At 44.1% G+C, this 26760-nt stretch overlaps 2 protein-coding genes across 3 annotated transcripts in view; one reads left to right on the top strand and one right to left on the bottom strand.

Moving 5' to 3' along the window:
* The first annotated feature begins 236 nt into the window (after positions 1-236).
* On the top strand, positions 237-18238 carry zzz3 (zinc finger, ZZ-type containing 3). 2 transcript variants are annotated; one of them, XM_079284438.1, is made up of 12 exons: positions 237-307; positions 6547-8317; positions 10877-11015; positions 11803-11950; positions 12056-12168; positions 12913-12984; positions 13343-13444; positions 13796-13891; positions 14345-14494; positions 15569-15703; positions 15935-16035; positions 16494-18237. In XM_079284438.1, the coding sequence occupies exons 2-12, from the start codon at positions 6612-6614 to the stop codon at positions 16636-16638; spliced, it is 2907 nt and encodes a 968-aa protein (XP_079140564.1). In that variant the 5' UTR covers positions 237-307; positions 6547-6611; the 3' UTR covers positions 16639-18237. The 2 variants fall into 2 exon arrangements, with proteins under 2 accessions (XP_079140564.1, XP_079140565.1); XM_079284439.1 differs by lacking the exon at positions 237-307 and having other exon boundaries at positions 6554-8317; positions 16494-18238.
* Positions 18239-19274: 1036 nt separating this feature from the next.
* Positions 19275-26760, bottom strand: part of ak5 (adenylate kinase 5) — a 45452-nt gene continuing 37966 nt past the window's right edge. The window contains exons 11-14 of the mRNA XM_079284374.1: positions 25206-25369; positions 21151-21261; positions 20718-20918; positions 19275-19816 (exon numbers count right to left, since the gene is read on the bottom strand). Of these exons, the coding sequence (XP_079140500.1) occupies positions 19751-19816; positions 20718-20918; positions 21151-21261; positions 25206-25369 (542 nt within the window). The 3' untranslated portion in view covers positions 19275-19750. The remainder of the gene's footprint in view (positions 19817-20717; positions 20919-21150; positions 21262-25205; positions 25370-26760) is intronic.

The following is a 26760-nucleotide window of genomic DNA, read 5'->3' on the forward strand; positions in this document are numbered from 1 at the left end:
ATTTTATCACCATTTCTAATAGATAGACTGGGGTTGTTAGATGGGAATCAAGATATAAATTTAAAAAAGAAAAGTAACTTAGCGTATTCTGTTTGGGGGGGGGGAAGTGCCATTTGAGTCATGACTTTATTCGAGGTGACCCGAAGAGTGTGTGACCGAATGCACTCTTGGCAGGGGCAGAAATTTACAGAATATTGTTGCATTTTGAGGAGCGCGGCTGAGTCGGCTCACACACCCCGGCTAGCGCTCGTTGACTGGATTGAAAACATGGCTGCGGCCGAACGTGCAGCAAATTTACGGAAGTGAGGTATGTGTAATTCTTGAAGCTACAAAACGCTATTTTAGACGTGTGCTTCCAGTTCGGTGCTTTTAGTTCAGCAAATGTCAAAAACTGACTTTATTAGCCTACCAAAAAAATGTCTGAGCGGCATTGTTAGCAGTACACAAATACATCGGCAAAGTTATGCACGTAACAATCAGCTAGCTTAGCTTGGTTAGCTAGTACCAGGCTGCAGCGGCTAGCCGTTAGCTGCTAACGTTAGCTGGCTACTAACTACCGTTATACCGCCGGGTTGCTAATCATACCGCTTCATGTCAGTTGACATGTAAACCTCAGCAAAGCCATGCTAGTAGCGATTCCCTCTGTGCGTTCATGTTTTATTGGTGGACTTAATGACGGTTGTCGAGCTAGTTTAGCTAGCATGTAGCCGAGGTTACTGACTGTACTACACTGCTGGCGTTACATCTGAAACCGCCACGATACTTGAATGCACGATGCAGTTTATAGGAAAACTAGCCGAGAAGAACTAGCGAATGGAACGTCAGCCAACTTGGCTAACTAGTCGTTCACATAAAGAAGAAGGATAAATGAAAATGGGCTTTTAGATTAGAGTGTATTTGTTCCTTGGGAGTCACAGGAAGCGTGGAGGATAATATATGGATTTCACGGGTGCAACAGTCTGCAGTTTGGTGTCTCAAGCGTTAATGTTTTATATTTAGCCTCAAGAAGCTAACGGTAAGTTAATGTGCTAAAATGTGAGCCCGCTAAACGGCAAGGTAGGTCAAATAGCGTTGCCTTGGAAGTTGGTCCATGCTAACGATTAGCCTGCTGCATAGCTCCATGAACCAAAGGAGTTTTATTCCTGAACTTTTGGGTTTGCCTTCTGCAAACTAGCGTTAACTCAACCGGCGGCACGTTCAGCTGCAACGTTGTCCAGTCTCTACTGTAAACAGCATCCAATTTTCTCACAGCAGCTGATTTAGCTGTGATGTTTGGGGTTTGAGAGATTCTCATCGGTATGTATACCAACACCACTTCGTGGATGTTTTGTTGCCAGTAGGCCCTGTGGAAGTGTTGAACTACATCTCAGTATTAGAGATGAACAGTCCAACTCGACGGCAAAACAGCACAAAGCTTGTTTGTCTGTCATAAAACAAATGTATCACTTTAAAGTCGGACGATAGCTTAGCTGGTTTGCCAACAATTAGCCCTCCCATTTAGCTAATAAGGTGTGCGTGTTTACATGTAACTGTTGGCAGCTGTAGTTTACAGACTTAAAATCTCAATGAAACCAATGTTTCGTTTTTGATGACAAATGACCCGTGTCTGAGTCCTGGTCTGTCATGATGATAGCACGTGTTAACATCACTTCACAACTAAACATGTGCTTTAGTAAAGAACAGGAAGTGGTTTGATTGAGAATTACAATCACACATGGGTGCTGTCTAAGTAGCTGCACTGACTACTAGCATCTGGCTTTGACACTTCAACATTTATGGTTAAACCGCTGCCTGTGGGCACAAACTGTTATTTTCCAAACTTCAGGATCGGTGGCTTCATGTGGAATTGGACTCTGGTTTTAAATTGCTCTAAATGTCCACACATAGAAATAGACATACGCCGAAAAAACAATGACAACAAAGCTGGACAAAGGTTAAAACCCACATTTTTAATGTTTAATGACATTTACAAAGAAAAATGTTTCTATCGGGGACGATAAAGTTGTTCAAACCTTTCCTCTGCACAATGATAAGTTAGTACTGATGTGCTGAGATGCATTTATAGATGATCAGTTATCAGAGTTAAATGTTTATATGACATTCATCGTCACAACAATATGACATTTATCTTCATATCAGTAACTGTTACTCTCGTATACCTACCAACAAGAGAGAGGAAACATAAATCAAATGCTGGTTTGCTGTCTGAACCGGTGGCTCCCAACCCTTTTGGCTTTTGACCCCATAAACACAAAGCAATGTCTCCTTGCGACCCCTCATCAAACATTATGGCACATGACTTATATGCAGTTCGACCTAAGACTGTTTTATCTGCATCACATTTATTCAGTTGATATGAATTTTCATGAACTTCACGGGTTGAAAGTATCTAGTATTTCTTGAGAAAAACCAAAATGGAAGAAAAGTCAATAAGGAAACACAATTTTGTGCAAAAGAAACATGTTTTTATTTATATTTCTTTCATGCTCTTTACTTTTGAGCCTATGCTGTGACATATGGTTTAATGCTAATTCACACTGCGCTTCATAACAAAGGAGGCTCCTGTTTTTTAAGGAGTTTTTTTATTTGATTGATCTTCAAAAGCAAAGTTCTTGCGTAACTGCTTGAAGTGTAGACTGGAAAGAAGCAAGCTGTCCCACACACTGTCTAACGACTTGCACTCTCTTTATTTTACGACTTTTCTGACATTACACCACCTGGAGGCAGCAATAGACATTTATTAATTCATTATTAATTAATTGAGGCTTTGCCAGCAGTGCAAACAACGTGTTAATCATTGGGACAAGGAAGTGTGAGCAAGTATATTTCAAGTTATTCAGCTAAACTGTGACCCTGATCATTTTCACGTCGTGATTCGTTTTCTAGTTTTTTAGGGCGCGTCAGATGAGCAGGCTCAATTGGTTTTGTCGATTTTGAGTCTACGGGCCAGTGCTCAGTCTGAATAACCTGCTCCCCCTTCTATTTTTCCTTCTCTTATTTTATGCATGGACAATTCACATTAGCTTTCTCAGCTGGAGTCTTCAGTGGAGTGTGAGTAATGTGTGCATGTGGTAGCGCTTGTTCCAGGTGACTATTATGTTCGCTCCCTGAAGGAATATTATTAAAATGTATTTGTAGCCAGGGTAGCCTCTGGCTTTGATGTTGCTGTGTTAGCACAATGTAGGAAAAGGGCGGCGTTGTCCCAGGAAAGGAAACAAGGAGCTTTTTTAATCAGTTTTGAGAGTTCGGGCCAGAGATTTATGTACTTTGAAATGCCATCATTTATCTACTCTGTAACGGGACGCTACGACTAGGTCTCATCTTCTGCATCCAAGTGAGATCATCTCTCCCTGAATGTCACTTTAATAGGACCTTTACCACGTCACGTTTTTATTGTCCTCTGTTGTTATATTTGTTATTTGGAGCAGGATACTTCAGTGACAAGTTGTGTGTGTGTGTGTTGATTGGGAATGAACCCTGGCCGTAGCCCCCTGAGGTGCTGCTTGCTGCGTTCTAGAGAAGCGGTCGTTGAGTCCAGTGAAGTGAAGAAGAGTTTGGTTGTAACATCCAGCAGCTAAAGGGAACTGCAGTCAATGAGCCACGGCTTGTAAACCCCCCCACTGTCGACATCATGCTCATCTCAGTCCTGAAGCCCTGCCCCTCTGTTGCACAGAGCACTATCTCTCGTTAGTTCAGAGTTTATTAATATCAACTTCAACACTGCACATCCTGGGGTCCCCAGCAAAACACCCGCCAAGTAGATGAGATTGACGATGATTGGCTTCTTTGCTCTGCATTTAGCACTCTTCAGTGCATGTGAGCTGGCTGCTCTGCTCTGCACTCATACAGCTGATAGTGCAGTACATACCGACCGACGACCTCGCAGAAGTGCAGCACCCACCCTCCAGCTCCGGCTTAAGTAAACACCGTTTGCTTCGCCAGCACCCATGCAGTTGTTTGCACTGTAAGCCGCAAGACGCTCGGTTCAGCCGTTGCCATGTTGAGATAGAAATGCTCTATAGAACTGTTGCCTAACTTTATCCTAATTACTTCATACCTAGAATACGACTAGAGGATCATTGATACGGTTTACAGTCCCAGTCTTGCCCACTAAAAAAAGTTGTTTGACTGTCGAATGTATGTCTGGAAAATGGAGTGACTTTATTTAATTGTTCTTTACATTGATGAGTTTTCAAAGCATCTCTGTCACGAGGATTTATTTGTAATGTGAAATCCACTTAGCTATTGTGTTTGTAGTCACTACATGCCTTTTTTGATGCATTGGTTTATAATCGCTTCGCTCCATGGCCTTTTATACAATACGCATCATAATACTGAGAGAAACCAGAGTAAGCTATTGATGACAGCTCTGTTGTTAGCCTCCGTGTTTGCCCCCAATAACTTCCTCAATGCGCGTGAGATACATGTGAGTAAAGTAAAGCTGTTTACATGAGTGAGATTATGGTGGATTGGCTAGATTACATTTAAAATTGCATGAAGGCTATCTGTTATGTGTGAAATGGATTATTTAGTGTCGAATAAGATATCCAAGACTGACTACATATTAGTGCCTGGTAGCATTCGTCTCGTGTTAATCTTCCAGATACACTGTAAGCCAGGAGTTCAAATGCAGAGTAATGTACTTGATCTGCGGGATCTCAGGCACACACACCAGGTTTGAGAAGGCATTGTTGTGCCTTTAAATTGGGTTTGAGGTTTAGCTTCCTCTGGTTGGCCACACTCTAAAGCCCGTAAGCTTTGTGTAGGGTTCTTGTTGTCGGAGCATTTCAGTTTTTGTACGTGATAAATCGCGGAAGGATTGCAGCCCGTTGGTCCTCTGGCACACCTGTTATGAAGAGATAAACGACCTGCAGTGTGTGATGACGAGCCTACGTCGGCAGTGTTATCCCCGCTGAATTGGGTGTAAGAATTACAGCGTAGCTTCTGTGTCAGAAATCAGTCAACCATATGTATTCTTTGTGTAACAGAATAATGAGTAATCTCTGCAGGGATAAAATAAATATGCCCCCAGTGGAACATACACACATGGATTTGGTTTTAACGCAGGTAGTTTACCCTTTTATAAATCCTCTGCTTGCCAGCTTTATGGGCTCTCCATTACTTACTATGCTTACCGCGCTGTTGTCACCTTTATCTCCGGAGTTACCGAGGACATTGAGTTGAGTCTCAAAGCTGTGACATTTGTGAAAGTGTCGAATGAGACTTTGTGATTTGTCATTTTGACTAGATGGAAGATCCGACCTTATTGTAGGGCCGCACCCGACGCTTATTGTTTTATCATTTAATGTAACGACTAATTTAATGATAATTCTCAAGATTCTTTTTAAAATTCACAATTAATAAAACAACCGATTTACCCAAAAATACATGCCAAAAACACTAACCCATTTTATTGAGTCATCTTGTCTTAAAAACAAACAAATGTAGCAGGATAATAGACCCTGTTTATGTCAGATGCCTGATTAGAAAAATAATTCATAAGGATTGCTGTGACGCATCCCTGACGCAACCCTTTTTAACAAAGTACTTAATACATGTCAGTATTGAGCCGATATCGCTGAATTGATTTTATGACGAGTAACATACAGTTAAGATAAACACTGGCAAGTGTTTTTGCATCAGTGTGGGCCAAGGGAAATAATTGAAACGCGTCACAGACTATCAATAGTCTGTGACGTTAGTTGCAGTTGTTTTTTCACTCCTACGTGGTCGTTTAAGTAAACAGTAAATATAAAACAGCCAAATATCAACTTCTACGAATAGAAACTTGTTCTGCCTGTTGGCAAAAAAAAAATGAATATATCAAATCATGCTTTGGTGGGCACAAGAAAACCTAAACCGGACTTGTGTCGTCTTGTGTCGTCTTGTGTCTTGTGTCGTCTTGCTGCCACTTGCCTCTTGACAAAGTGCACTGAGAGGATTTTGCTTTCTGAAGTGTTCGTGCATAACCTGCTGTGATAAACAATTTACAATTTGAAGAGTTAACAGAGCACCACATCGTTGAGACATTTTGTTTGTCTTAGCTGCAGCTTGTTCTCCGGGGGAATCCGTAAGCAGCCGTTCTTGCAACGCCCCAATGCACATTATGCATTATTATAATCGATGACGTTGATTATGACGACGAATCCCCCCGGCCCTACCTTATTGTTTCCTGTTTTGTCCAGTTTAAGATCTTCCACTTTTCTATTGTATTTCCTTTGTAGGGACCTGTGATCATCGAGTACCGCCCGTGGAAAGAAGGTGTTTCTTGGATACAATGACAGGAGAAATCAATACCCCTCTGGCGTGAGCTTAGAAATGACCCGAGCTGTATTTAACAAAGGCCATATGGTGAATGTTCTTGTTTGAAACACCCCAGTTTGCTGTTCATGCAATACTTTTTTAGCATGCCTGGCCAGTGAAACCAATCAAAGTTATAGCAAAGGTAGTGCTGTGAAGTAACAATTGAGCTGTAAAGGTTTGCAGTTTTCAGTGGTTATTTTTGACTTAATGAAGTTCATGTATCTGTCTGTGTGCGCTTTGCAGGTGCCCGCATTGTGCTGCAGAGGAGAGAGCACCAGGATGAGGAGGCTGTAGGCACCCGCCGTAGTATGGCCGCGTCCCGGTCCTCGCGCGTCACAAGGTCGTCAGTGGGGCTCAATGGATTGGATGAGAACTTTTGTGGTCGAACCCTCAGGAACCGCAGCATCGCCCAGCCGGAGGAGACCTCGTTACCTCCGCTACCAAGGGCCCGCTCTCCCAAGAAGAAGCAGGAGTCGAAGCAGGACGGCAAGCAGGAGTCGAAGCAGGACACCAAACAAGACGTTAAACAGGACACAAAGCAGGACGACAAGCAGGACACAAAGCAGGACACAAAGCAGGACACTCAGCAGGACACTCAGCAGGACACTCAGCAGGATGGCCAGCAGCAGGCCTCGTTGCAGGGAAAGATAACTGACTTGAATGCTTCTCCAGCTGAGGCGGAGCAATGGACCAGCTCCAGGAAGCGGGGCGTGTCCTGTTTAGAGAAAGACATTAGTCCTGAGAATTCCGAGAACTGTGAGAGAGGGAAGGGGCCACGGGATGCCTGTCCTCAAATCAAAAGGGCCAAGCGGTGCTCCCGCTCTGGAGAGTCTCAGGGACACGACGAGGACCCTGGGCCTCTGGAATCTGAAAGTCCGGTGTCTGCCCCGGAGCCCAGCAAGGACAACAGCTGTGAAGAATTTTCCAGCCAAAACTCTGCTAGCACGGCTCCTGCCTCACCTGTCCACAGTAAAGAGGAAGGTCAGCCGGCAGAGGATGGTCACGTGGAGTGTGACGGGGCAGCTCAGACCCCGAATGCCCACAAGGCCTCTAATGGACTCAGAGAGACTAAATCAGAGGAACCTAGCACACTCAGTGAAGAGCCTAGTGCGAACCCCACCTCTGCCACCAACTGCCCGTCACTGCTCAACGGTAGTCAGACGGGGGCCCCCTCATCCCCCGACCCCTCTGTGCCTTGTAGAAACTCTGTCCCTCTGCAGATGGAGGTCTCTGGCTCAGGGGAATCGCCAGCCTCTGAGGCCGTTCCAGAGGACCCCGTCCCTGAGTTGATAGTGGCTAATGAGCAGGAGGTGGAGGTCGACGTGGTGGGCGACCCCTTGTTTCTGGCCCACGAGGAGCAGGTGACGGCGAGCGAGAACGATACTAACGGCCAGCCGCCAACACCGGTGCAGGAAGCTGCTGCCTCCACCTCCTCCACTACCACCACCACCACCATGAACAGTATTCCAATCAACAACAGCAGCAACTCAGGAGAAGCTACACCCCCACTAGCAACAACCCCCTCCCCCACAGAGCCAGAGTGCAATCCCTCGATACCCAGCACGCCCCCCTCTTTCACAGAGCTCCACGAACACAGATACACCCTGCGGACTTCACCCAGGAGGGCTGCTACCGGTGGCAAGGCCTCCTCCTCCAAGCTCAGCTCTCCTCCCAGAGACAATGGTCCCTTGAGGGAAGAGGGGGAGGTGCTAGTTGGGCTGGAGGAGGATTGCCCTGTGGTGGAGGAACCCGCTCCCTCGGACTCGGTGGGCCCCTCCAGCGAGGAGCCGGTCTCCGTGGATCTAGCAGACGGGGCAGGTGGCGAGGACGGTGTACCCGTGGAGAGCAAAGAGGCCGAGCAAAGCAAGAAGCTGACACAGAGCCCGGCTGCAGAGGAGGAGGAGGAGGAGGAGGAAGAAGAGGAGGAGGATGAGGAGGAGGAGGAAGAAGAGGAGGAGGAGCCAGACGTGTATTTTTTTGAGTCTGACCACTTGGCTCTTAAACACAACAAAGAGTACGTGGGAGCTCCCCGGGGATTCTGCTCTCGCCTCATCTTCTGTTGATGTAGCTGTCACACATGTTGATCAGTGTATTCTGGGATCATTGCGTTACTTCTGCTCTTTGCTTTTCAATGAACCAGAGGCATATTTGAGTTAAAAAATATTCTAATATTTAGAAAGTCCTTATTTAGTTTCGTCTGAGTGTTAAATACACAGAAGATTTACTCTTATTGTGTCCAAAACATTGACTGTTTTTTAATTTGGGCGACATCAGTAGTCTTGTTGTGATCCCTCCTCACAGGTTGAATATGTTTGAGCTTTTTTCTCCTCTAAATCTTTTTAATTGTTTAATTTTACTGTTAGACGCCTGAAGAGATGAAAGTTTTTAAGAAGTGTTAGGAAAAATGGAATCAAACTTTGAGGGGCAGGATAATATTGTTCTTCTTTCCTGTTAAATGTCTCACACACAGTCAGATTTATCAACCCTGTGATTGTTGACAGTGTTTTGCTTCTGAAGGAAAATGAACTTTATCTCGACTTAAAGCTGCAGAAGTTAACATATATGTGTCATTAAGTAAATAAACAATATTAGCCTTTTTGGTGAGCAGACACTCTCATCCCTCACTTCCAAAAACAAATGTAAGGAAACATCGCAAATAAGTGGATCTGGGTTTTTGCAGCACTGACGTAGAGACAGAACGTTAAATTACCGTTGTTATTTTTGGCGTCTTCTCTCAAGTTATTATGTGAATATCTGTGAGCATCTAACTATAGCTCCTGTCTTGCTGTTGAGGGTTTTGCACATTTCAACATTTCAGTTCCACCTTCAATCTGGTGCTATGATTGTGTGAATTAGCTGCCAATTGTCCGCTTCCCAAACGCCCACAGAGAGACTGGATGTTTAAAATCACTCCGCTGATTGCCTCCATTCACAGGATTTCTCCGTGCGGGGTTTTTATTCCAAGTTGTGTTGTCGGTTGTCAAAGAAGACGGGATGTTTATGGCGGCGGACAGTACCCAGTCAGGCACCGCTAAGGTCAGCTGATTCATGATGTGTCTTCACAGGAGGCGGGGCTCAGAGACCTCCTCAGCTGGGCTCCTTTTGTCTTGGAAACCCGTATCGGTGAATGTTCTGAGAACGGCTTCAGAGTAACATTTCATTGCTCTTGTGTTGCGAGGGAATCCGATCAAGTTTTTAGGTTGTGCTGAGTGAGGAGTATTTCTGAAGGCTCAGATCAATGCAGTGAGGAGTCATTTTTACGGATGCATGACTCTGCATTTTTAGGGTTGCTGAGTATGGAGAATTTACACAGACATAATTGATGATGTGTACACAGCACATCTTGTATTTATATTTCACGAATTTGTCTATTTTGACATAGTACCAGTACCCTCTACATATTTCATGTAAATAATAAAAAAAACACAAACCCCACTCCTTGATCATCAGGCGTCAGCTTAGCACCATTGCCCTGGCCATGATGTTCATTTGGCACCAGTGTTGGTCAGTGACCCTCAGGCCCAGTAGGTGGCAATGGTACACCAGGTCTGTCCCTGGACATATGGTGGGAGCTCAGAGAGCCAAGTCCTCCCCGCTTCCCTTCAGACAGATTGATGCACCGATCATCCGTTCACCGGAGGACGGCAGCACGCTTGCTGCTTTCTTACATTTGACTCAGAATCCCTCTGTAGTACAGGGAATGTACAGCGATACGCGTCGGTGCCACTGCTGCAGAGACAGATTTATTTTCACAGTTTGCGTTGAAGTGCAGCGCTCACCGATGCTGTACAAGGTCAACAGCTCCTCGCCGTGTAAAAGGATGGTGTCTGTAACTAAAGAAGGGATATGAGGTTAAACACAGTTGACTTGTTTGAATGGATTTCTTTGTAGGATTTTGCGACCACTGGCAGCTGTTGAATAAATTGTGTCCTCTGCATTGATTTTCATTAAATATCCTGTTAGAGGGAGATTGATCTACTCTGCTTCACTGCGCACTTGCGTTAGATTATAACCGTGCAGGATGCTGTCACGTTCCTGTCGATTCCTCCGGCTCTGTTCGCACTGTAGGGCCTCTGAGTCAGTGCTACACTTAGTCATTGACAGCTCAGTTTGCAGCTCTTCTCTCTCGCCCCAGAGGGGTTGTGAGTGGAAAGGGCGGACTCGTACGGCACGGAAGGCTCCTCGAGCCCTGCAACACCTGATCTTTGTCATGCGAAGGTTTGATATCGCTATGAAATCACAGTTCCAAAGCAGAAAAGTGTTGAAGTGCTTTAAGTGTATTTTCTCTCGCTGCAGTTCTTGACGGGCTGCACAAGAAAAGTAACTCGCGAAGTGTTTGTAATTTGCGAGAGCAGCTGGTTGGAGATGCACACAAATGCCTGTAAACTTATTTGCAAAATAAGTGGAAAGGACCGGAGACTGGTTCATGTCTTGTGCAAGTATTTAAGTTCTCAGGTCCCACGGTTGAATTATGCATCGTCTGGCGTCTGAAAGTTTGATGCACTGCAGCATTGCAAGGTTGAATAATGGAAGCGGTCCCTCCGTTGTCTAACCTCGCTTCCCTCCGTGTCAGTTACCAGAGGCTGCTGCAGACCATCGGTGTTCTCGAGGCCCAGCGCACGCAGGCCATCCTGGACCTGGAGACGTTGGCGCGTCACCAGAGGGAGGCACTCGGCGATCCCATCATCTTTGTGGAGCAGCTGCAGAAACAGGTAACAAACGCACTAAAGTGTGTTCTTGACAAACCAAAAAAGTAAATGTAAAAGTTATTTTGTGCAGTGTTTTAACTACGTGAGAGTGACGGTACACACTTTGACTGATTAGTGCAATCAGTGAAACAGTTAAACAATATATATGAAAACTCTTTTCATAAAGCTGAGCAAAACCCTTGAGGTGCGGCTTCTCACTAAAATCCACCTTAAAGGTCAGTCCACCTTAAGTGAGCCTGAGCTGAAGTTGATGCCAACTTCTGGGTTAAAACTCTTCACTTTAATCAGCAAGCGGTAAGCAAGACACGGGAACTTGGCTCTTGAGGAGCTGCAGTGTTTATTCACCGACTCATGAAATTCATACTCCCAGTCGGCCTCACGTGGTGACCTGCTGGCTTGAAATACTCTGCCGGGCAGACACACAGCCGACAAGGTTGCAGCTAAAATAAATCATGCGGTGGAGACTTGCTGGGAAAGTTGCGGCATGTGTCAACAATGCACATACCATCGTGGCTGACAGGTGAACTGGGGGTTGAGTTGCGTTGTAAATGATGGATTTAACCCGTCTGTGCTTCGGGTTATTGTTGGACACTTAAACCTCAGCACCCCCTGCGTGCAAGGCGAGCCGGCTGTCAGAGAGAAAAGTTAGCTAAATTAGCTTCTTCATCTTATAGTGTTTGTTTCTCATATTGTAACACATGTTGTAACATCTAACCTTGTTGCGGTATAGTTTCTAGAAGTTAATATTATTTGTTAACAGATTGTGACCCCCAATTCTTGTGACCATCAGGTTAATTTGGACTTGCCGTGTCCTCAGCGAGTCGTCCAGCTCCCTGACATTGGATGGGAGCAGTACACCTCGGGCCTCGGTGACTTTGGGAGAGAGTTCTGCGACAAGAAACGCAAAACCAGGCGGCTAAAGCTGATCTTCGACCAAGGCACGAATACATTTTCTCTTTGTCTTGGTATATGTACATTGTTTTGAATCAAAATAATCACCGCTGTTTTTTAATTGACTAATTCTGCTCATTTCCTCCCTTCAGGTTTGCCTGCTCGACCAAAAAGTCCCGTGGAGCCAAAGAAGGAAGGCGAATCGTCCACCATATACTCCTCTCTGCCCACTAGTGACGCTCTAGAGAACAGCAGGCAAGCGCAGGTATGACTCTGCCTCCTTACTGAGATAACCTGTACCCCACACACACACACACACACACACACACACACACACACACACACACACACACACACACACACACACACACACACACACTGCTGTGATTGTCTCCCAGTATATCATTGGTGCAGATGCAGCTACATCCTGTTCCCAACGGTAACTGAGGTGAGTCACCGAGCTCCCGCAGATTGGCCTACAAATCATCTGGTTATTACCACTTCACACGCCTCCAACCTCATCTCCTCCATTCTTCCCCCTTGGTAGAGTTAAGCAGGCAGCACATGTGAGCACAAAAGATGTTATCTATGGAAACATGAGGAGCCCGCCTCTCCCACACCTCTGATTATGTCTTATTCTTGGCCCCTGTTGTGTGTGCGTGTGTCTTTTCCCACACCGTACGGTTCTACTTTTGATGATTGTTGGGATTAGACGGCGCCAAGCGTTTAGCTCTGAGCAAACAACTTGATTATATCTGTTCTCTCGTCCTGTTTACACATTAGCATTCTACACTCTGTGAATTCTAACAGGATTTGTCAGTCAAAAGTGTCTGTTTTTCTGTGTGTTACCGACGACACCTCTCGAGTTTCTTCTGACAGCCGGGCTTTGTCTGTCAACATGACTGATTCAGTGCGTCCGGCAGTTCACATGCACACGTCTCTTCAAACGGTGCAGTGCTCGTTACGTTTGCCTCTTTCAACATGGCTGTCGCTCGTGTTTCCTTGACAGATGATCAGGGGAAGGATTTGTCTTCCAAACAAGTCTGACACTTTCAACCAGCTGTGGACTGTGGAGGAACAGGTAGGGAGCAAGTGTGCAAGATGGTGCAATGCATTTCAGTGTGTGCCGGATTGCATTGTAACACCATTTGAATTTTTGAAAAATAATCTCAATCTATTATTTGAGATATACAGGATCCCAGCCTCCAAAGCTAGTATCAATTTGTGAAATGAGGGCTGAATTAACTATGTTATAAGCAACCCAAATGTGTAATAACCTGTGCTACCCACCTGTTTCACAGGCTGTTTTTGAATGATGTACATTCGGCTTGGGATTAAAATCATACTAAACACATTAAACACTTATTTAATATGTAATCATTTATGCAGTAAAGTAATTTGTCCTGACTGGTTTTCTGTTGTTTTGTCTAATTTGATAGAAAAAACTGGAGCAGCTTCTCGTAAAGTTCCCCCCCGAGGAAGTGGAGTCCAGAAGATGGCAGAAGATTGCCGATGAGCTCGGCAACCGAACGGCGAAACAGGTGACGAAGAGAGCTCGGCTTAACTTCACAAAATGACATGCTAATACCTGCTCAGTTCAGGATATTTGGCTTATTTTCAGATTTGAGCAGAAAAAAAAAATCACCTCAGAGAAGCAAGAAACCTTCACCTGACTAAACCCGACTTGCCTTCGAATTGTATTTTGCCAGCTAAACATTTATTGAACCGATTGTACGACTGTGTGCCTTTACAATGGAGACAGGTTGCATTGAGTGCACACTTAGCAGTACTACAAGTACCTAGATCACACATTTGCGTGACTGCAAGCACTTCAAGCAGCTTTTCTTCAGTTGGAAATCATTAACAGACATTTTGCTGTTGAAACATTGCAGGTTGCCAGTCGGGTTCAAAAGTACTTCATCAAACTGACAAAAGCTGGTATTCCTGTGCCTGGAAGAACTCCCAACCTGTGCATGTACACTAAAAAGGTAACGTTTTACTCATTCACTAGACTCCTTAATCACACTGAGCTTACTAATGACAAATGCTTTCTCTTAGTTGTGTCCTTAAGTAAGGACGTGGCAATGAATTCAGTATTGTTGTATTCCGACTTGAATTGAATGAAACCGTGATGATGATGTGGGATTGATTCGGGATATTTGAGAGTTAAAAGAAATGTACAAAAATAAATGATCCGTTTTTTAGTTTTTTAACGTAAACCTAACGTCTTTGGCAACAAAGGATTTGTGACTAAGACATGTACACTGTAAAAATGTACTGGAAATCAATGATTGTAATTTGCAGCTATAATACTTCAGAGTGGAACATTGTACTGAACATCATTGTCATTATTTCATATAAGAGACATCAATATTGGACGGTATTTCCCAGCCCTACGTGTAAGCATCTGCACAAAGTGACTGTACGTGTTTGTTCCCCAGGCATCCAGTAAGAGGCAGCACCACCTCAACAAGCACCTGTACCGGCAGTCTACTTTCCTGACCTCCTACGAGCCTCCCGTCTACATGGACGAAGATGACGAGCGTGCGGCGTATTACAGCAGCGTGCAGGACCCCTCTGCTGACGAGTCGGTCAGTCCTCCGTCACGTCACACGACACTAACACCTGAAATCGACCTCGCTTTTTCTTTGTACTTCTTTTTCAACACGTCCAACTCCCATTCATTTCTGCTGGGATGTTGTCTTGTAACTCATCCCCCGATTGTTTTTTCCGTGTCACTGACCACCGGGCAGACTGTGGTACTTTGCTGCCTAATGAAGCTCATCACAAGGTTGCGGTCCCTCTCCTCTCTCACCATCCACAGTCTTACCCTCGTATAAGCAGTGACCTGTAAGGTAAAGACGGGGTAAAGCTGCATGTTATGTGCCTTTTTTAGGGAGTTTTTTTAATTTTATTTTAATCCCATTTTAAAACGAGGCGAAGTAAGCACCTGCGTACATGCTCCCTGCCTTGTCACATGTCTGCCTTCATATGAAAGACACTCCCTCCTAACTCCACTTTAACACGTTTTAGGTGAAATAAGGCATCTGGCTCTTGACCGTACACATCTGTGCCTTTTTCTTTTTTTTCTTCTCACTTCAATCAGTGTGGCTTGTACTGTTAAACGGCTAAATCTGAGCAGGGGGCCCAGCCAGCCTCGCCTCTCTTTCCATTTGAACCTGCGAGACTCCCGACGCTCGCCGTTACCCAGGCGTTGACATTTTCCTTCTCTCGCTTTGATGGCAGTAACCTTTACGTAAAACCAGGCTGCCGCCTCACCGCCGCATTAATCAAACCTCTGACACCGCCGGTGTGAAGTGAAGTCACAAAGATGCTGCCAGCATGGGCCACAATCACGTTTCACTTCACAGGGTTGTCCTTTACTTTGGCCACGTTTGCAGCCTGGCACGATTCTCACCGAGGCCTGGAAGTGCTACGGATAGTTCTGTCAAAAACAAAATGTTGCACTTTGCCACTTCTTCAGTTTCAGAAGTTTTTTCCGCTCTCTGTGAGAAGGTGGAGGCTGGCAGAGGTGTGTTGTGGAGGAGAGAGTCGTAGAGAGATGATGACTGATGGGCATCAGGGATGCACAGACGAAGCATCTCTCTCTCTTTCTTTCTGTGCATACGTTTACGTATGTTTGTCTCTCCTTCCCTCACTCTCAGGATGACGAGGCGATACCTATGGAGTTGAGAAGTTTGCCAGAGTACAAAGAACTTTTAGAGCTGAAGCGACTGAAGAAACGGACGCTGCAGGAGATCCACGAGGACAAGGACGAGATGCGGCATGTAGGCTACAAGGTGAAGACTTTGCACACTTCTGTACAACATTAAAGCCGGACTTCCACATATATGTGTGTGTGCCCTCAATGTAGGTGGGGAAGTTATATAATACATCCTGAATCAGAGGAGCTGTACAGTTGGTCGTCATGGACACAGTTTGTGTCCTGTTGCATGCTCACCATCAATGCTATGAGTTTAAGAAGGTTTTGTGCTGCTCTGAAGGTGTGTGTGTGTGTGTGTTCTGTGCAGTGTGATGTCTGCGGCATGGAGCCCATCCAGGGAGTGAGGTGGCACTGTCAGGACTGTCCGCAGGACAACTCGGTTGATTTCTGTTCCAACTGCTCTGACTGGTGAGACCTTCCACCTCTTGTCAAACTACCTCCTACAAACTGGTAGTTAGGGTTGAAACTAAATGATGATATATAACTTCAAACAATATAAGTTTGTCTACCAGAAGAGATGTTTTCAAAGTTGTGGTAACAATGTTGGTATCGCAGTACAGTCTTGTTTATTGTTTACTTATTGTTATTGAATTATTTTGAGTGATTGTAATGATCCAACATCTGCTCTGTGATATATATATATATATATATATATATATATATATATATATATATATATATATATATATATATATATATATATATATATATATATATATATATATTAGATAGAAATATATATATATATATATATATATATATATATATATATATATATATATATATATATATATATATATATTAGATAGAAATATAAGAGTTTAACTCTTCCTTTACTTCCCCTTTTGTTCCTGCTCGTCTTCCAGCTTGTTCAAGACAGAGACTCACAAGCCCAACCACCACTTGGAACCAGTGCACCAGCAAGACACCTTTCTGGACAGGGACTACTGTCTGCCGCAGAGCACAGGCTACAACTACCTGGACCCGAACTACTTTCCAGCCAACAGATGACAGGGTCCCAGGCGTCTCTAGCTGCAGGCTCTCTCCACATATCCCACAGGCCACTCTGTGCATGGCTCCATCCTCCAAGTCCAAGATAATCGCTTAACCCGCCGCCGCCAGGCAGGCAGGAGCCTCAAAGCAGACCACAGTGCTGCTGGGGGGGGGGGGGGGCTGTTGGTTAACTGGCATCCCTGACTTAAGCAAAGGGTGGCCATGTTGGTTCCTCAGAACAACAGGGCCCTGCTCCACCTCAGCAAGGTTACTCAACGGATCCGTGATTTGGAACGATATACTATTTTAAAACTAAACAAACAAAAAAATCCCCCAGAAGGCACACCCGACATTCCCGAGCTCTGTGACTCCAGGAGGGCTTTCCTCCTCCCCTCCCCCCCTCCCGCTCATCACCCTCCAGTTTACCTCCCTGTGCTGCTTCGAAACTGGAGAGAATTGACTGGTCCGGTGAAGCGCCACCTTAAGGAGGTGTGTGGTCATAGTGGACTGTGAAGTCATCGACCGATGATGCACCTGGGTGGTTTGTATGTGAGTGTGTATGTGGTCTCCGTGTCATGCAAGAGTGAAAAATGTTCTAGCTAGGTATCCGTAGACGAGTATTTATGAGTCGCAGCTCCCTCAGCAGGAGCTGCTGCGAGAGGAAGTAGGCGGTGTGGAGCGTGACGCCGAGGACGCTGTGTTTTTTTTGACTGCAGACTGTAGGGAGACGGTCTGCAGACGGACCTGTACGTGTTGAGCGGACTCTGGAGCCATCCCCACCACTGTCACACAACGCTGCTCTCTCACCTTTCAAACACACACACACACACACACTTTCATCTCTATTTCCTTTCCCTTTGCTCTCTCCACTAAAACATGTCTGACAGGGAAGCACTACAGCACGGAGAGCAAATACTTTTGAAGGCACGCGAATGGGAACGTTTAGAAAGTTTTTGTTAATTTTCTCTTTTTTTTCCCTCCTCCCCCGATGTGTGCCGTTGTTGAACATGTTGAGTGTACAAGTATATGGTGAAAAGTAGCCAGCGCTAGTTCCTGTGTGCCATTTTTAAAAAGATTTCTTTTTGGGGAGGTAATTCCACCTCTGACCCCCGGCAACACCTGCTCCCTTCCTGCGTGGCGCCATCGCCCCACATTGTTCTACATTATCGATCCAGTCATCATGCCTCTAGATCTTCTTTCATTTTGCAGTCCACTTTAAAAAAGGTCCATTTAAAAGATTGTATTTTTATTAATCTATTTAAAAAACAAGAATTGAGGTCGTGGTTGGTGCCTCCACAGTGGAACAACCCACACAGTTTTATACACATAGATTTTGTTGTGCTTGAGTAGACACCATTTTGTATGGTTTTCGTCTCTTTCCTTCACCCCCTTTGCCCTGCTTCAATATCTGTGTATAACAGTCTGTTCTTATGTAAAAAAAAATAATAATGTAAAAAAAAAAAAATGCTAGAGGAGAACCGTGGAAATAAAAGTATGTGAAACTAGTGTTTCTACACCTGTTGTTCCTTTATTATATTAGTTATTATAGGTTATTTAGTAGATTATTCAATTTGTTGACTTGATTAGTAAAGTTTCAAACTGATGTCTGAAGTTGACATTTAGGACAATTGTTAACAATTTAATGACATTTTGTAGTTAAAATGATTATTCGATTGAATTGAGAAAGTAATCAGTGGATTCATAAAGTAATGGGATTGATTGTCTTCGGTCCATGCACATTTGTGACTATTTACATTTGTTTTGCTTGATGATTAAATGGTTCAACACTGAATCAATGTTTTCTTCTAGAATATCATAATGCGTTAAAGCTGCAACAAATTCATTTTTCGATTTATCATCAAATGAAAATACAAGTAAAAAGTGTAAAGTCTGACAGTCCAACGTGCCTCTTAAATTTTCTTTTTTCCAACAAACAGTGCAAAATCCAAACACTATTTAACTGAGCAACTGAGATCCTCATGTTTGAGAAACCAACAAGTCTTTCAGTTGACTGAGACGCTGAACTGAACGTCTAAATGCGATTTCAGCACTGTGTTCCGGACAGTTACACAAGATGCAAAATCAAGAGATTAAGAGGACACTATGATGAGAAGGATGAAGCACTGGTTGTTTGTTTTTGATGTAGAAACCTCCAGGCATCATCAAGAAGATGTGAAAATGTTACAGTTCCTGATTTATTTATATTCCTTCCCTTTTATGCTCCCAACACGTGAGCTTTAGTGGTGACTTCTAACGCTCCGACACATCGAGTGCTGCCGTTGAAGGTTATTTAAGCTGATGTTGGGTTCAGGTATTGTATCGGCTTAAAGGTGGAAGAACAAACAAAATGTTCCTGTGCATTTTAAACAGGATATCAAAAATGACTGTTTCAGCACCTTTTTGTTGTGAAATTCTCACCAGCAGATGGCGCTATCAGATCAGCTGTGGCCGTTCCCCGTCCTCAAGCGAACACAAAACACCAAAGTACACACTCAGAAATCCTCCATTTAGCAAATGCACTGGCTTTATTGAACGTTAAATACCAGACAAGCACCTGCACGATGAGCTTGGAAACATACAAATGCAATAATCTTTAATACCCTTTAATTCTTTCCAGCTTTTTATTTTAACGCACAAAAAGCAGTTAAGCTTGATTGTAATTCTTGCATGCTTGTTACAATATAAAGCATGTTGCTGTGCATGAGAGCATGAGCACACTGACAATTCCACTTTGTGGGAGGGGGCAGAGAGAACTCACATTTAACTGGAAACATGCTCTGTCACAGCAGGGAATGCTGTTTTCTCAGTACAGTTACATGCCTCGGTCCGGCAGCTGGCATATATTGAGGTCAACGTGAGCGAGAGAGACGATGCGAGTGGGTGAAGCAGAATGTGACAACCAGGCTCTTCGTCAGACTCTAAAGCAGAAAGAGGTTTCACTGATCGCTGGGAGTGTTTGGGGGGACATGCGTACCACAGTTTAACGAGCTTATGTCTGGTGCAGGTGTGAAGTTATGTGGGTGAGAATCCAGAGAGGGAGGGAGGGAGAGAGAAGGTCTTCACAGGTAGACCTCCTGGACTGCAGAGTTTGGGGTTTTTGGGGGGGGGGATGTTGAGGGAATCGTAGAAATCAGAAGGTCTCCATCGCCTGGCAGATCTGGGCGAACACTTCGTCCGGCGACCTCTCGGCGTCAACCTGCGGACGGAGACACACTGGCTGAGACGAGGCCTATCAAAAACCATCAGTGTCTTCAACGTGCAGTGGAGGACAGCAGACTGCTGCAGTGCAACCTCTGCAAGCTCACAGCAGACTGCTGACATTGGCTGTGGTATTTAAGCATACACACACACACACATCGTATGTGGCATTTAAATGTTCCCCCGGCTCATTTTAAAAAGGGACAGTTCAACCAAGAACAGAAATTCTGTGATTATTGTGTCAGCAGAGACTCCAGTGACTCCATGTGCTTACACCTGAGCTTTCAGCTCAAAAAATATTCCAAAATAATCGTCTCCATTGTAGAGAGGATATACAATTTTAACTTGAATGTTTTTAGGTTATTTCATTTTAAATATAAAGCTTGGAAAAGAAGAGGAATTGGCTTTTTACATGGTCTTTGTTGATATGTGTTCATGTTTCTTATACAAATGGTAACGCATCAAAGGAAAAACCCTTCACAGATTAACGGGTAAAAAATTGCAGATGTACATCTGCTTTGTAGCCAAACATTTGCAATGTGTGCCCTTTAAAGTCCATCACTATGTCCTATATTTTACATAATATTCTGATCATGCACATACACTAAAGTAGAAAACTTCTGCCAATATGTTTAACATAACAATTTGGGAGATCATGAGGTATATATTCAGGCCTTTTGTACCCGGGGTACAAAAACACTTAAAATGTTACTTTAAAAAAAGCCTGGAATATGTGTTTGAGGGGCATTTACATCCGGATGAATTTCAGCTGAGATCAGGTGGATATAAGTAAGCTAATTCTCATTAGATGGGTGAGCTTTAACCCGGAGTGGGAATTGAACCTCTAACCTCGGCAGAGGTTCGCCGCATTCTGCCACGACGGGTAAAAGCAACGTTACCGTGTGCAGAAGCTTCCTGCGTTCATAATGAGCTGCCACCGCCTGGCTGTCGCTGCGGAAGCTCTCGGCCCTCCTGTGCAGGGCGCCGTCTCTGTCGGAGGCCGGGTGGAGGCCGGAGGTGGATCTGACGCGGCACTGCAAGCGACTGGACATGGTGTCAGCGGAGCAGCTCAGCAGCAGCACTGCACTGGGCTCCCCCATCTGGCACACACAAGGCACAGGAGGAGGGACGTCAGCAGCAAGTCCAGGTGTCTTCTACTCTTTTACTTTACACTGAACTGTACGTCACTGTACTGTTGTTCCAGTCGTGTTGTTGTTTTACTACCAGTCTGCATCAGTAAAAAAAAAAAGACATTTTTCTGACGTGTCCCTCTTTTATCCCATGTCCCTGAGCACATGTTGGTCTGTCAGTCTGTCTGTCCGGCGCTCTGACCTTGGCCTCGTACTCCTCCACCCGTCTCAGGTCTGTGAGGAACCCGCTGACCACGAGCCCTTTCCCCTGCCGTACCGCCGCCGCGTCACACAGCAGCTCCAGCAGTGTGTCCTGGACATCACAGACACACAAACAGCACAAGCATGAATTACCATGCAAACACCAAAACATGCTTCATATGTGAATACACTCAGAGAACAAAAAGCTGGGCGATGCATGCATTTATACATTTTTAGAAGCACAACAGGTCGGATTACCAACTGAAACAAGCTCTTCCAGGTCACTGTGTATCAATTATCAATTCATATATGTGGTTGCAGGTATATATGCATTCATGTTCTGTATATACGGTAGGTCTTGTGAAAGGCTGCTAGTTCTAAAGAAGGCCTGAATACAAAAACGTTGGTGAGTAATATCATGAAAAGAAATGCACAATTAATTCCAAAGGGCTCCAACAGCAGCTGCTAATTGGCCACCAGCACCGAGGTTGTACTAGACAGGTAACACAATGAATGTGTGAACAACTCCACAGACTACAGCTGCAGACATTTGTCTGGGAGAGTGTCAGCAAATATGAAAGTAGGATTTATCGAAAGGCTTTTGTTCTGGATTTCAATACGCTGAGTGTATTATATCAACACAACGCAGGATGTTTTGTAAGGGGAGTGAGCATGCTGAGGCGCTTTCCCCGGATAAGTGATAAATAACGGTCAACAAAAACCCCAAACATACAAAACAGAGCCTGTACAATGGCCAATGACACTTAAAAAGATATATAAATAGCTTCTTAGAGAGAACCGCACTGTTCATTTCCAAGTTTTTGATATTTGCATTAGCCTGGAGGTCCAAATTAAAGATTAACAGTAGAAAAAAAATGCATTTTTAAATTCGCGCTGTTATGCACCAGGTCAGTGTCATCCATTTAAAACCATTGAAGATACAACTCGTTGGTATTATACCATGCAATCTGTACATTTCATATTGGAAAATCACTGGATGCACATAGCTTACACTTTCAAAACACCACTGAATGTAAGAATATAGTGTCTGACTGGAAATAAATGCATTCGTTCTCAGTTCAATTTACTTCAGACAACTTTCTACTTCTCATGTGACACACTCCACACACTACAAACCAAGCGCACCCTCCGTAAAAAACTTAAAGCTGTCAATCTCCACCTGACTTTTTCCTGCTGCTAGTTTGCTAACCATCTTAAATATGAATTCATTCATGTCATCAAACATATAGTTTAAGAGAACACCAGCTTAGCCAGGGCAGTGAGTGCTGACATGACAGGAGAAGTCTGAATGACACAATGAAGCTCTAAAGGTCAGCGAGCAACGCTGCTACAAACACTTCCTGTCATGTTTTATCTTATAATCAAGCTAAACTGCCGATAGCGGCATCATTTAAGAGGACTTTGATTGTTTGTGTTGCACCTTGTTGCTGGAGAATCGTTTGTCATGAGAGACCACTTCAACCCGATCGGCAGCTTGGAGCTACAGCTACGCTTGCTTCACTTCAACAAGCTCTGGTAAGTGTTCACTGTGCGAGTCATTGCTCTCTAACGTGTGCTTGTGCTCGTCTCTCTGTCTGCTAGTGATGCAAACAAATCATCTTCTCTTCCTGGTTGTTTGTCGACTTTGATGCTTCCTGCTGCTGATTGCTTTGTGACTGATTATTGGTTGTTTCTTGGTGGTTACCTATTCAATCAGACTCTCCCGTAGAGGGTTATGCTGTTTATTGGTTTTACAGATGTAAAGATTCGTGTTTATATGTAATTATAATTATTTTTTTATAATTATAAACACAACTTTAGGTGCCTTGACTTGTAATATGCTGACGTTAAGAATAACTATCAGGGGGATTTCTGGTTTTAGATTTGTCCTGATCAATTTACGAGGCAGACACACTCCAGTTTATTAGCTCCACTAAGCTAAAACTAATACAGTCTAAAACAGCAGGCCTGCAATAAAGCCGACCCTCATAAAGTTCATACGTTTGTAGTAATTTGCCCACCACATTAGACGCGTTATTAGAAACACTTCTCAGTCGAATGACAAACAAACTGCAGCCCCCAAAATGACCATTAAGTTGAATCAACACCTCTCCAAGACAGTTTAATCAAAAACCGAACATTATAACCGCCATGGAGGAGATCATTTCAAAACTACTCTGCACTGCATCCAATACACTTTGATTGTGTATTTGATTGTGTATTGCACTGAATGTGCAGCCCTATAGAGAGCACACACGTGGAACCAGACAGGAAGCTGGCGGTCTGCAGAGGGATTATATTTCACGGAGAAGTTTAAATTGCACTTTCTGCGTTGCTAGGAAACGGTACCGTAACTTTTCGTAACGTTGAACTTGTGTCGTGACAGTTTTTACAGCCAAAGATAAGGTTTAATCTCACTTTCAGTTTAAACCCTTACCTCTGATGTGTGATTTAGTGTTAAAGTAGTTTTTGTAATGCGTCTGCACGTCACGAATCCCGTCTTTCCTTTGAATCAATATCTCCGTCTCTCTCTGTAGCTCACTCACTCACTCATCAGCGTTTGGCGGTGACGATGTTGGTGAACATGACCTTAATGTGCTGTAAGAAGCTTAGACAGCTGAGCCTTGAACGCCTTAAGGTTTCTCCACTTAGACGACAGAAAGTTAAAGTTAATCTGCGCTTCGGTGCGTCTTTCAAAATCTGTTCAATGCTCCACTTTTTAAAACACTTGAAATGATGGAAAGCCTGAAGAGTTTAATGTTTGTATTGTTGTGTTCTTCCCAAACCCTAATGTCCAAAATGTGAATTTGCATCTTGTTTTTAAAGAGTCGGAGAGAGACTTTTGAAGAAATGTGCGGGGAAAAAAATATGAATGTGCATTTTTCTTATTTGCTAGTAAATTCACTACAACCATTCTTCTCGAATTTCATATTAATGTTACATGCAGCTGCAAATCGCCTCCTTGTGGCAGATATCCTCAGTCATTTTTAATATTTCTCCACTGCTTAACATTCAATTTTCCAGTCGAAGGGTTTCGTCTCTTCTGCATCCCTGCGGGGTTTGATTTACTGACAACAGTTCAACTGTCTGCAGCTTGTGTGTCGTTTAGTGCCGCGCTGAATGTGGACAGAAATCTGCACATTGTGACATTTCACGATTCATTAATTTCAAATTATTTTCTGATTTGTGACATGAATAATTTGGTCTTAGATATGTCATGAAGTTGTGTAAAAGGCCCATCGCAATTTTGTAAATCTCATGTGACATCTTGAATTAGTTTGGCTGCCAACCAACTAACAGAAAAGTGAACATCATAAGGTTTTGCACTGTTGCATTGGACAAAAAGTAGCAAAACATCACATTTTTTAAGCTGAACCCAGCAGAAATGTGACATTTTAGCCTTGCATTTGTATTTATTTAAACGACAATAATTATAACTGAAAACGTATGAGAAGTCATTCGCCGTTATCCTCTTGGGACCCTGAATGTCAGCAGAAAATGTCACGGAGATCCCTTCGTGGTCGCGATAATTGACTGTTGAACACACAGACGTTGCCATGCCTTGAGAAAATGTGTGATAATTAATGCTGAACACAGCATCGGCTGTCAGGCAAACAGTGTCGGTGTCTCTGTGACATCTTTATTCTTCTCTTTATGTTCAGACATGCTGCCACTTTCTAACAACTGCTACTCCTTCATATCTTGATTTCAAAACAAACCACTTCCCTGAGTCTGTTCTTTTCTAAACTCGTGCTTCGATGTATTGAAGACTGTGATTTTAGAGTGAAATCTATTTCCATAGTGCTGTCTGCCTGATTACAGCTTGATTGCTCCTCTTGCAGTGCAAAACTACTTTGAGTCACAGGGCGTAAAAAACAAGACTAAAGTACGTTTTTTATTTTTGTCTTCTTCTCAACTGCAACGATGGAGAAGTGTGAAATTGCTACCGCTCTGATTTGTGCCTCTAACTGGCTTTTTCTCCGGGCCACCATGCCTCATGGGTAGTGTAGTATTTACTTTACTTATTTACTTTAACAATGTAAACGCCCCACTCACCTCCGGCAGCTGCTCTCCTCTCTCCAGGACGTCCCGCAGGTGACGCCCTCTGTCGCCGTGAGACTGCAGCTCGTTACAAAGCAGGTCCCCCAGGGCGACGTGACGCAGGCCGAACCTCTCCTCCATCCGCTCACACTGGAGAGATTTCCCTGAGCCTGGACCACCTGAGAACGAACACACACACACACACACACACACAAAGATTCAAGCAGGGCTCAGTCCATCCTCACAGCCAAGTAGTCGCGGAGTAATGACGAGGCGGGAATTGAGAGGTGAAAGAAGAGGATGTGAGTATTTATATGTTTGCACCAACCTCAGATATCGGGCTGATACCGACTCAAATATCAGGATCTGATAATGGCGACTGGCGCAGATCTATTCAATTCAGTTCTCTGTTTATATGCCACATGCATTATATGCTGTAATTTAAATTCCTGTTCAAGATTTGACATATTTGGTGAGGGTGCAGAGTTATAGAGCCTTGGTTCAACACTCACACACACACTCGTAACCTTAAGTGGTACCTACAGGTACATATTTGAGGTACTTTACTTTTATATTGTTTCATGCCACTTTATACTTCTAGAACACTCTCTTCACTTCACGCTGTCATTGGCCGGCTGTGTGGAGGTGAGAAAGGAGGCAGGGGTTTAAACTTTTCTCTACACAATTGTTTCTGTCCCTTTTCATGTGAACGAGGGTTCAGTAGTGAAGTTGGGTTGGCATTTCTTGGTCTCAAGTCTACACTGAACCTTTTTTTGCTGGGAAAAAAGCTGTGAGTAGATTGCTTGTTCTTAGTGATTATAAATCGAGTGTATTTGAGGAGCTCCAGGACGAGCATCTACGTACATCGCTCTGCTGCATCAGGAGCAGCGACTAAAAATAACCTTCGTTCTCCCCTTATCTAAAGATGATAGCATCTCCCGCCTCTCCGACACGTGACCTAAGCTTCACCTAAAGTCACCAAGCAGGCCTTTAAATCAAAATTTCTGGTCCTCACAAAGATGGACGTACAAGAACAAACACACACACAGGCAGCATACATCCAACAGACACAAGAAGAAAAACACACTGCTTTTCTAATCAGTCCCCATTTAGCAATTACATCTTAGCTGACTTCCTTTAGAATATTACAAAATCTCAACTTTCTCAGCGGTCTGACTGCGGCGCTGTGAGGTCTGTGGGTGTTTTGATGGCAGGTTAACTGTATTACATGGCCATGAAGCTGTGTTCAGTAGACAGTGGTGATTTATCATAACCAGCCTTTGGCACAGTAATAAAACTCAGGACGTGCTTCACATTCATCAGTATTCTCAGTGTTGCTGCCCTCCTCCAAAAACAAACGTCTGCATCACTATTTCCTCCGAGAGCACGGACTGATATGAGCGGGGCTCGGCTCACCTGACCGGGGAGTCAGGAAATAGAAGTGGGTGAAATTATGGATTCATTCATTGTACATTCAGCACATGTTCCCTGACTGTATACATTACCGAGAAACTTGTTCGGGACTCTCTTGGATTGTCGGGCCAAACTCAAAGCTGCTGCATGAACTGGT

This window comes from Melanostigma gelatinosum (assembly GCF_949748355.1).
Source record: "Melanostigma gelatinosum genome assembly, chromosome: 15".
In the NCBI taxonomy this organism is placed as follows: Eukaryota; Metazoa; Chordata; class Actinopteri; order Perciformes; family Zoarcidae; genus Melanostigma; species Melanostigma gelatinosum.

Bases quoted from the DNA above. Each gene is read 5' to 3' on its own strand.
- zzz3 (XM_079284438.1), top strand. From the start codon at position 6,612: ATGGCCGCGTCCCGGTCCTCGCGCGTCACAAGGTCGTCAGTGGGGCTC. The intron at 11,951-12,055 runs GCACGAATACAT...TCCTCCCTTCAG, and splicing joins AAAGCTGATCTTCGACCAAG to GTTTGCCTGCTCGACCAAAA. The intron at 13,892-14,344 runs GTAACGTTTTAC...TTTGTTCCCCAG, and splicing joins TGTGCATGTACACTAAAAAG to GCATCCAGTAAGAGGCAGCA.